At 40.6% G+C, this 11011-nt stretch overlaps 2 protein-coding genes across 2 annotated transcripts; both read right to left on the minus strand.

Moving 5' to 3' along the window:
* On the minus strand, nucleotides 2079-3042 carry LOC104771753. Its single transcript, XM_010496329.2, has 2 exons — nucleotides 2697-3042; nucleotides 2079-2589 (listed from the first exon to the last, which is right to left on the minus strand). Exons 1-2 carry the CDS (start codon nucleotides 2873-2875, stop codon nucleotides 2172-2174), a joined length of 597 nt encoding a protein of 198 aa, XP_010494631.1. The 5' UTR covers nucleotides 2876-3042; the 3' UTR covers nucleotides 2079-2171.
* Nucleotides 3211-6560, minus strand: LOC104771754 (decapping 5-like protein). The gene is made up of 7 exons (XM_010496330.2): nucleotides 6210-6560; nucleotides 5690-5790; nucleotides 5464-5535; nucleotides 4495-5364; nucleotides 4061-4228; nucleotides 3819-3935; nucleotides 3211-3705 (listed from the first exon to the last, which is right to left on the minus strand). The coding sequence occupies exons 1-7, from the start codon at nucleotides 6406-6408 to the stop codon at nucleotides 3499-3501; spliced, it is 1734 nt and encodes a 577-aa protein (XP_010494632.1). The 5' UTR covers nucleotides 6409-6560; the 3' UTR covers nucleotides 3211-3498.

Genomic DNA, 11011 nt, shown 5'->3' on the forward strand with positions numbered 1-11011 from the left:
TTTTTTTTTAAGCTATTCTTTTCTCCATCCAAAATTTTACACTACATAGATTCTCTCAAAAATAGAAAAATCAGTTTAAAACTTTTCTTTATAATTCATATTAAAAATTAGATTTTACATCATTTGAGATTTTAAGAGCAAACTCACCACAGTTCCATTTTTCTATCATTTGTAAATTGAACATATACAACCAAAAACTAAAATCATCATTCAAGTAAAAAAACAAAAATGAAAATTAGAAATAAAGGATAAATATACAAACCTTTGGCTATATATTAATAAGATTTGTACACATATCGAACAATAAATAAACATCTTTAGAAGAAAATAGTTGTCTATATATTTTAGTCACTTTAAGTTTTTTTTCGTTCTTAAAACTCAATAAATACAAATTTAAATTAAAATATTTTATACAAGAAACAAATTCTGAAAAATAAAGAAAATGACAAGAGGAAAATTCAGCCGCCATTTCCACTGGTAATTCAATAGTATCTGCATATAATCAAAGTAAAGTCAAGATCAAAATCACATGGTTTTGTCGTTTCAAAAACTTGCAATTCATGCCACATCATGCATATGCATATGAGAGAGTGATAGAGTAAAACATAACAATTGAAGTTCAAATCACGATTCAATCAAACGCGCAATCACTTCAAAGTTCAAATCAAGCTCAACCGTAATCAATTAACACCTAATTAGCACCTAAATTTCCTTAATCCTTCACGATTCGCAGATGAGACTCTATCTAAACTCTAAACCTTTCCAATTACGCAATTTAATCATCAATTTATCACTAAAACTTTATGAATCTCGAACACTTACCTCTGAATCCGTTGTCGCCATTTTCGTACTTCAGAGCTCTCTCCAAATTGCGAAACAGAATTGAGACTCAGTGAGCCTTTTTTTTCTTTTTTTCCCAAACATAACAAGCTTTTAATTATACGAATTCGGTTTTGAGCAAGACTGAATTGAGAGCATCTTTGTTTGTTTTTCAGTTTTTAGACAACTTCAAAAAAATTATGTCTATTATCTCTTTTGAGGGGAAAACCAAAAAAAAATAAAACTAATTTTCCGTTTTTTTTTTAATTACAAATACCAAACAAAAAAAAACTCTTGGTTATTGAGGAAAAAACTAAAAAAAAAAATCTACATTTTGGTTTTTCGTTGAAAATTTATTAAAACACTCCTAAACTAGATTTCTTTTTTTACTTTAGGAAAATTGGTTTTTCCACATTCAAGACAATTATCAAATGAAATGTGTTAAACTCATCTCATTTTAAATACAAAACTAACTTAGTAAGTAACAAGTACTAGATTTTAACCCGCGGCTATACTGCGAGATATTTTTTCAATAATTAAAAAGAAAAAAAACATATTTTGTATTTTTTATAGATTTTGATTAATATTTAAATTTTATAATTTTAGATGAATTGTGTATTTTTATTTGTACCGGTTAGGATTTGATATCAGACTAAACTATTTTTTGTATTTTAGTAGACCAACCTGAAAAACTATATAATCATATTTATCTAAACTTTAACCTGCTGCATAACATAATGCAAAAAAATTAATTATTTTTTAGCAAGTTAATAATATCTAGAATATATAAATTATGGATAATAATTTCTTTTAAAATGATTTTAAATATGTTTTGGATATTACTAATAATAACTTTAAGTTTTAATATTTTTTCAAATGGCAAAAGTTTAATTATATAAATCTTACAACTAAAAAGGTTATTACCAAATCTACTTCCAAATTATTAATAGGAGGGATATTCTCTTTATCCATTATTTTTAAATAGTATATGTAACACACCCTGAACTTACTAATGTTGAGATCTCTACGAAGGGTTCAATCTCACTGCACAGTATGCATTTATGCTTCCCATATAAAATGAGGTATCGAAATATAAATATAAAGTTAAAGAATTAAAAGTATCATAATTTTATAAATGAAAAAAAAAAGGAAATAAATAATTTGTCCTGTTGATGTCTCTATCAAAGAAAATCATATGAATTACGAGTCACATTTTCATTAAGCAAAAAATCTCGAAATTATTGATTTTCTTTCACGTATTAGTACTTATAACAATTATCTTTAAAAACCTCGATCCCAAATATAAAACAAAAACTAATTAAATAAAGTAAAACAAATGAGAAATGGAGCTTCTAATGCTTATGAGAAGAACTGCAAGGAGATGCAATGTAAGTATGATCAGACGGCCTAAACTTAAGCTCACAGCTAAGGTTACACTCGAACTTGACTGATCCTAATGGTCCGACTCGCCACCGAGTTTTTGTACCACCTTTGAGCTCGAACGTAATAACATCTTGTTTAACCGCATAGTCTACAGCTTGCATCAAACTTGGATTCAATGGTATTGGATATGACTGAACCAAGTAAGGAAGGTACATTGATTTCTCTTTCACAACTTCAAACTCGGGTGCTCTTAAAATCGCAATCAGTTTACCTTCATAGCTAAGCTTGAACTCGGTGTCATCAAACAACGCATGAGCTTTAGCGTTATCATTCTCTACGCGAATCACAATCGTTAACTGCGTTTGCAAAACTCCAACTATATCATACCTGATCAATCAAAATAACAGGGAAAAATATATATATATATATATTGATCGTTAATGATACAAGATACATGATCAGCAAATTAAGGAGAAGAGTTACGGGAAAAGTACTTTAAGAAGTCGAGGTGAGCATCCGCGACACTAATGATGGGAACTCGAGGATGTATGACCATGTAACCAACAAAGACTACAATGCCACCAAAGATTACAACAATAGAGATTATGGCGCAAATGATAGCTGCACACCAGATGAAAGGACTGGTACCATGACGAGAAGCATATCTGGGCATTATTATGGGGTTCACGGGATCAGATTTTTGAACGGGTTCGATGAGACAGCATTCGGGCTCTGGGAACAACGTTGTTGGCTTTTTGGTGGGTTTGGGTGAGGTTTGAGAGAGGACAATTGATTTTGAAGGATTTGGTACTAAACCCTACTCGGTGGGGAAAGTTTTGGTATCTTTCTTTCCTTTGGCTTAAAGGCAAAATGGGTCTCGCAAGTAACATACATAATTGGATAAAGTCGTGTACTTACTAAATTTTAAGGAATCTTCTTCTTATATACATAATGTCTAATGTATGTAATTCTTAACTTGTAAGTATTACTAACTTCGCTTATATATGCATATTATTAATTAAAAAGTAATGATTTGCATATATACCAAAAAGGTTCGTAGTACTATTTGACTATTTGTTTCTCTACATGGAGAACAAACATTCTCTCCTCCTGAGGCTAAAGCTCATCAGATAGAAAAAAGGATCATGAACTTGCCAATATGATGTGCCTACAAATCTTGAGATAAGGTAACTGTTTTTTTACCCAAAAGAAAACCTGAAATCAAAAAGAAGAAGTGAAGGTGCACGAGTGTAACCGTCCAGTAAAGCCTTCTGAGGAAGACAGAAGCTCATCAGGTCAGAAATGTGTGTTTCCACCTCGGCCTCTTCCACCAGAGTAGTAACCATAACCCGAGTTTGAGTAGTAGTTGTTGTTGTTGTTATGGTAACCGCCTCTGTAGTTGTTGTTATTATGGTAACCGCCTCTGTAATTGGATTGTGCAGCGAGATATGCACCCTGACCTGGTTGTAGTGGGGGTGGCCTTTGAAAATGATTACCAAATGCCTGAATAAAAAGATAAAGAGAGTAAAAAAATTCTATAAGCAAACGCTATTCCGATTTGGAGAAGAATGGTTTCAGAACTTCGGGTTGATGAGTATAGAAAGGATGAAACAAACCCCAGGTTCTTGTCTCATGTGCTCAGGAAACTGGTTGTGCTGTTGTCCGGTTCTAGCCACACGGTCAAGTTGATTGCACGAGATTGTGTCGAAAAAGTCATCCTTGTTATATGAAGGCTGCAACAGGCAAAAAGAAATGTTAACCGCTGCCTAGATATCAAATCAAAATTATTAACTAGATCATGTTAAGACTTGAACTCAGATCTCTCTGAGATTTAATCATCGTTCAAAAGTAGCTTTACCTTCCCTTCTGAGTTTGGCTCAATTGCAATTTCTTCTCCATTATCATTTTGATTCCTCCGGTTATTTTGCCCGAGATAACCCCATAGTTCACTCTTCTTGAACTTCTCATTCATTGCCTCAAAATCAAATTCTTCAGTGAACTCAATGCTAGAAGTAGGGATCCGAGACTGCAACAAATTTGAAACCAAAGAAAACGCAAGTGAGATAATCATAAAATGTGCTGGAAAAAGGACACAAACAGCAATTGCAACGGATTGTTAGTAAGAGTGTAGCACTTCCATGAGAGATCAAGATGCTAATTGTATCAATGCTAGTGACCTCATGAAATCTAAAAAGCAACGTAATCGCAAGGCAATTTCAAGATAAGAATGAGAAATCACGCATAGGTGTGATTATATGAAACATCAGAAACAGAATTTAAAATAGACGAGACCTGAGCTGAAACTGGAAGAGGCAGTAATGGTGCATGATTTCTGGTTGCAAGACTTTGTGATGGCACATTCATTGATACCGGATTAGTAGCAGAAAACATCTCTTGACCCCTATTTACCATCTGCTGCCTAGATTGCAGCGATGGATCCATACCGAAGAATGACTCAGGTGAGTTCGACAATGGACCAGGAATCCCAGGAGCTGAATAAGAAGCCACAGTCGGTAACTCATAAGGTATAGATCGTTTAGGATGATCAGACCGAGAGTCATAGAAGTCTTTACCAACAGCCTGGGGTACACTGGGGTAGCTGTTCTGAATATTTGGAGCAGAAAGCTGCGGTTCAGAAGGTGGAGAAAGGTTAGAGGGTGCTGAAGCAAGGCCAGGTGGAGTATGGAATTGTGCTTGACCAAGGGGAGAAGGGTTAGAAGGGTAAGATCGATTAGAGACATCTTCGGGTGAACGAGTAACAACCTGTGTTGTATCATTCACTAATCCCATGATTGGTGAAGCAAAGTAATCTATAATCTGCGGGTTATTGGGCATCGTCGAGGGAGATAAAACTGGCTGCTGCATCATACCAACCGGGACACCAGTGGCACCTAATTTGCTACCTTGCACAAAAGAAGGCATGGGCATAGACGAACCAGCATTACTTTGAGTTGAACCAATTAAGCTCACTGGTGATTCTGTCAAACTTCCAGGATTAGCTGAAGGAGGCTGGAAACTTAAAGGGACTGATGAATGTTGAGTGGCAGGAACCGGTTTACTACTCAAAGCAGGTGTATTGACCCATTGTGTTCCTCTCCCCAAACCATAACCACTATCATAGCCAGAAAGCGGAGAGCTCATAGCTGAACTAGCATGAGAGGACTGTAAACAAAGAACGGGCAATAAGACAAGAAGACATCATAAAAAGAGCCAAATTTAGCATACAATTCTCATTTCCATGTTCTAAATGAATGTCTTTACCTGATTGATGTCTTGTTCACTTTGAATCTCTGGTCTCGACTGTGCAGATGGAGGTGGATTAACTTGCAGATCCTAAAAACATATCATAAATAGTTATAGATAGCCTACAAACTATATAATGATCATGTTTCAGGGGTTCCAATTTAAAAAAAAGAACGAATGACGATTCTACAAAATACATGAAACATAATTTGTCTAATGGATTCATACGAGTCTGAACACTAACCTTGATATCACTTCCGCGGAAAAGAATGTAATCGTAAACTCTATCACATGGCGGAATTTGAGGCCCATCTTTCTTCCTCCCCTCCGTTCCACAAGATCTTACTGCACAACCAGATAACATAAGAGAATTATCATTCAACACAAGAACGCCACATTCAAATGTCAACACAAGTTAACATTAGCTTGGTAACTTCACCTCTCATGATACACTTAACATTAGAAGTTTTCCAGATTTTGGCTAGAGTCACCAAATTTTAAATCCTCCACTACATTTTCAACACAAATTTGGAAACTAAACTACATAGAAACGAATGCTCAAGCTTCTCTCACATCTCCTAGAATCTAAAGACCAACTTGAGAAAGCAACATAATCAACCACAGGAACGGAATCAAAAATCAAAGTTCCAGTTCCAAACTCGATGTTCCAGTTACAAATACACAAAGCACAAACATGTATTCTCTTCGTTGTTCGGAAACCTAAAAAAGTGAATCCGAAATCGCATAGGTATTCGAATCCGTACCGTTTTTTAGACCTAGCGTCGAGTCCTTGACGTTGAGATGGTAGAGAATGCCTTCGTAACGGATCTCGTACTTAGAAATTAGACTGATGAAACTTCCTACGAACGCATCTCCGACGTTGTTTCCCGGCGACGGAGAAGGTACAGATGACGGCGATTGAGATGAAGACGGCGAAGAAGATTGCGAGCTCTCACTCGCCATTTTTTTAGAGACTAATCAGTGGGGAAAAAAAAAGTAGAAGGAATCAGAGTATGTAATCGATTAGGGCTCTTGCTCTCTATCTATCTCCTGTTGCAATTTTTGAAAAATCTCTCTCTCGACTCCGAGTCGGAACCGTCGTGGCTTGAGTTAGTTCTCCGTCGTGATTTTAAAGGCGGGGTGATCTGTGTGCCGTTGGTCCATCTTTGTGAATTTTTGGGCCATTAATCGGCCCATATTCTCTCTTTTTTTTTTCTAGTCAGGATTAGGCCTGCTTTCGCTGCCAAATAAATAAAAAAATAGGGCGTTTTGAGTAGAGAGAGAGATCTACGAATACGAATCCACCTCTACAAAAGATGAACCACCACCACCACCATAACCACGGCGACCTAGCCCGCGGAGGCTCCTCGGAGAACAGTATATATTTTTATTTTATCTTAAGCGTATTAAGTCGTAAAACTTCCAGTTTATAATTTGGTCGTTCCCCTTGATTCTAAAGTAGAGTTTATTATTATATTGATCCCCGTTTCACTACGAACATCGTTCTAGGGTTTTTCCATAGTTACATGTTTCTATTATATATTCTCTCTTTTATCAAATGATAGAGATAAAAGTGTGTTTGGTTTCAAATTATATGTATTAGAAAATACACAACAAAATATAGATCAGTTTTAGAAGCGTACGTACTTGTTAGTTGTTATGTAAAATAATGGAGATAGTAAATACTTTGTTCTATATTAAATTTGTAAATCATGATGACTTCAACCCTGCAGTCGGAGCTGTGGAATCTCGACGTCGTTCGCAGACAACAGAGCCTGTTCCCAGGAGAGAGGACCCTGCTCCTCCTGCCAGAATAGCAGGTCATGCTTCCGCCCGGAGTATGGACAGTGTAAGAGTTAAGGAGCGTACTCATTGTGGCTACGTTTCAGTCGGAATTGAGCAGCTCGAAGATGCCTTGGCTGAACATCGTTTGCTACAGAGGAAGCTGGAGGGTATGGTTTCTAGGGAGCTTACAGCTGAAATTCGTTTGGAACAACTGAAGAGCCAGCTTCGTCTTGCAGGAAAGACATTTGCTGAAGGTTCGATTCCGTTTGAACCAAGTGATCATCATCATTATCTCCAGCAGAAAGGGATCTCTCCACTCAGACATGATACCCATGAAGCGACCATTCCAGTCCGCTATGATGAGCTCCAAGCTGCCTTCTTTCGCCTTAGCATGACAAGAGCGAATTTGGAAAGGGCAATTTCTCGTGAGCGTGAATTGTTGATTAATATTGCACAAGCTGAAAATCAGCTTCGTCGTGTGGGAATCAGACCTTCTCGAGGTTTGATTCGCTCTGCCGCACCCACAATCGGCGGCTTAAGCAGCTAGCTAGATAGTCACCGTTTTGGCTCATTATCGATGCATTTTCTCTTTTTTTTCCTGGTCTTTGTGAGAACTGAGAACGAGCTTCTCCTTCCGAAGTGATTTAAATTGTGGAGGAGCTTATCGCCGTAAAACAGTTCCGAACTGAATTGAGAGAATTTGAGAATTAGAACTTGTATTGCTATTGCTGGAAAAAATATTCGATCCTTTACAACTGACACCCCCCTTACATATTTATACCGACCAATTTATTACTAAATTAATGCACCATTAATAGGACGCGATTTGCGCGGTCTAATTAATCATCTTGAATGCGGGAATCTTTGACCGGGACCGAGCTGCGAACTGGCCAGCACGAAGCATCTCCGCGCTCTCTTCCTTTCTCCGGGCTTGATGGGCCGATCACTAATTCGCTCTTGGCCCAGTAGACGAACCCGGCCTAGGCCCACTTACCTATTGTCCGAGATGGCAGATCGTGGGTACAACAGTTGCCCCCCAAGTCTCCCGAGCTGAACAGTTCGGGGGACTTTTAACCTTCAAGCGATCAATTTCGGGAAACTGAATATTTCCCATATCTCCACGATTTGATCGTGGTAATGATGGGATTTGCCTTCCCGAACAAGACTCGGGGCCCACTAGGTGGCGTGTTAACTATAAGAGAGAGAGAAAACGGTGCGAGACCTTTCACTTCCCCAGATAATCATTGCTCCCTGGTTCCGTGTATAAAGGTAAACTCGGCTTCTCTCTCTTTCACTCTTAATCCCCAATTGTGCTTGTATTTTCCATTCTCCAATTTTCTTTCTTTTCCTCTGTAAACTTCTTTACTTTCGCCGGAAAACCCTTCACTCTTCCTGTATTTCCTTGCTACTTTTACCGGAAAAGCATGTCTCCGCCGAAATCCTCATCGGGAAAAACCGCAAAACCCTTGATTCCGGGCGTTTTCGGCCCCCACCAACCGTCGAATCTTTCTGCGGAGAACATAGCCGAGATTAGAGGATCCACCGGGATTCCGTCGGAGGTGGAAATCAGATTCCCGGAGGCGCATGAGTCTCCGGAGAACCCCCCTCCAGGGTACTGCTGCGCGTTCGAGATTTTCTTCTCTGCGTGCGGTCTGTCATTCCCCCTTCCCGAACTCATCGTGAAGATGATGTTCGAACTGGGCTTCGCTCTTCCTCAGATGTGCCCTAACTTTGTTCGGACTGTCTTGTGCCTGCAAACTCTAGGGGAGGAGTTCAACTACCAGCTGTCATTGGCCGACTTCCTCCAGGTGTACACGGTGAAGACTGGTCGTACCAAGGGCACGCTTTACGTAAGCCCACTTTCCGGGCTAAAGGTCTTTGACGATCTGCCCGAGAAGGATGAAAAGTGGCGGAAGTCCTACTTCTTTTTCCCGGTTAACGAGCTCACTTTCGGCCACCGCGTGAGTTCGCACGTATCAAAGTGGACTTCGAAAATCGGTAGAACGGAGTTCCTTGCTAGGTCCAGGTTAGGTGTTGCTTGTCGTCCCGTCTCACCTTTTTGCTGTTTCTTTTTCAGATCACTTTGAGCGCGGATTGCTTTGCCCCACATTCGCAGAGTTCTTCTCGAGGTTCTGCAGCCAGGGACAGATTGCTTGGGACTCTTTTTCTTGCGAAAGAATCAGAGAGTCCACGGCGAGGCTCGGAAGGCGTTCTCTCGTCTGTTCCACCCCCTTAAGCGTTTCGGAGATGAATTACAGAGAAGAAAGGGCGTGCCGAGCTGCCGAAAAAGAGGCAAAGAAACAGATGGCGATGGCCCTCGCCGAAGGCAAAGCTCGCATTTCTAACAGGAATTCCGCCGTTCCCGAGGTGAGCGGGACTTCCGTGCCTCCAGCTGGCTCTCCCGAGCTTGGCACAGAATCAACAAGGGCTCCTGCTGGCCCATTGATTCCTTCTGTGATTGTCATTGCTGATTCTAGCGATGAGCCACGGGAGATCGCTGCTTCCCCCCCAGCACTGAAGAAAACCTCTGCTGAGGCCTCCTGTCAGCAAACTGATTCATCAAAGAAGAGGAAGTAGCCTGAGACCGCCTCCTCTTCTCGCGAAAAGGGGCGAGCCCGCACCGGCCCATCAGGGGATGAGCGAAGTAGATCCAGCTCGAAAGACAGGGGTCCTTCCTCGGAGAGGAGATCTAAGGAAGCCCCACCGCCAAAAGACTCCGGAGATTCCTCTGGAAGAAACCCTCTGAGGGAACGTCATTCCGCCCGAGGTAAAAATTATTATTTTTGTTTTTGACTGTTCGATAGTTGATGACTGAAATAATTTTGCTCGAAAATCTTTCAGTCCCCCCTGCATCCCCAGCCGATCTAATGAGGAGCTACATTCGACCCGGGGTTCGAATTCCGGCATTTGCTGATATGACCGAGGTCAACCGTGCGAATTTCTTTCGCTTTGCGGATAAAATCGGCGAGGTAAGTATATATATATATATATATTTTTTTTTTGCCAGACAGTTGCTTACTAAGCTGCCATTTTCAGCTAATGATCGAGTTTAACTCCTCGGTGGCTTCCTATGAGGAGCAACTGTTCGCTTCCCCGTCATCTTCCGAAGTGCATCTCCTTCAAGAAAGGATTGCCGACCTAGAAGCTCAGGTAAAGGAATATGCCCGTCTGGAAGCCGAAAATGCTGACACCGTAGCGAAAGCCGAGCGGATCCGAGCTCGGATGAAGAAGGCTGAGGTAGAGGTGCTCGACCTCGGGGTTGCTAATGAAGACCTCCGCGACAAGCTGAAGAAGGCGGGGGACCTTTAATTTGAGGCGGCGGAAGATGCCAAGGCAGCAAAAAACAGACTACACGAGATCGAGCTCCGCAATCAGTTACTCGAAGCTGGCAACAGCTGCGAGATTGAAAGGGTACGGAGGGAAGAAAGGCAGGCGATGAGGCGAACTCTCTGCCCCTTGGTTGAGGAGGTAAAGGTCACTTTCGAAGAAAGGGAGAAACTAGCCCCGCTCCAGATCCGAGCTGCCGAGATCAGGGCTAACCGAATGCTGGTCGAGGAGATCTCATGGGCCAGATCCAAGATATGGAGGCCAAGCTCGGGCTCCTGAAAACTGACGAGGAGGAAGCCGACGAAAAGGTTTCAAAGGTAACTCCCCGTGATCTCGACCTCGCTGTATTCTCTGACCTCTTGGCGGATACGCCCGATCTCTTGTGTAATGAGAATCCGCTTAGCGTTACGATCGATGAGTCTGGTACTAACCTCGGGCAGATCTCGAATCAGGG

Source organism: Camelina sativa, chromosome 20 (assembly GCF_000633955.1).
Source record: "Camelina sativa cultivar DH55 chromosome 20, Cs, whole genome shotgun sequence".
NCBI classification, from domain to species: domain Eukaryota; kingdom Viridiplantae; phylum Streptophyta; class Magnoliopsida; order Brassicales; family Brassicaceae; genus Camelina; species Camelina sativa.

Excerpts from the sequence above, each read along its gene's own strand:
- LOC104771753 (XM_010496329.2), bottom strand. The coding sequence starts at position 2,875 with ATGCCCAGATATGCTTCTCGTCATGGTACCAGTCCTTTCATCTGGTGT. Across the intron at positions 2,590-2,696 it reads GCTCACCTCGACTTCTTAAA|GTATGATATAGTTGGAGTTT; the intron begins GTACTTTTCCCG and ends TTGATTGATCAG.
- LOC104771754 (XM_010496330.2), bottom strand. The coding sequence starts at position 6,408 with ATGGCGAGTGAGAGCTCGCAATCTTCTTCGCCGTCTTCATCTCAATCG. Across the intron at positions 5,536-5,689 it reads TCCGCGGAAGTGATATCAAG|GATCTGCAAGTTAATCCACC; the intron begins GTTAGTGTTCAG and ends ATATGTTTTTAG. Across the intron at positions 5,365-5,463 it reads GTGAACAAGACATCAATCAG|TCCTCTCATGCTAGTTCAGC; the intron begins GTAAAGACATTC and ends CTTTGTTTACAG.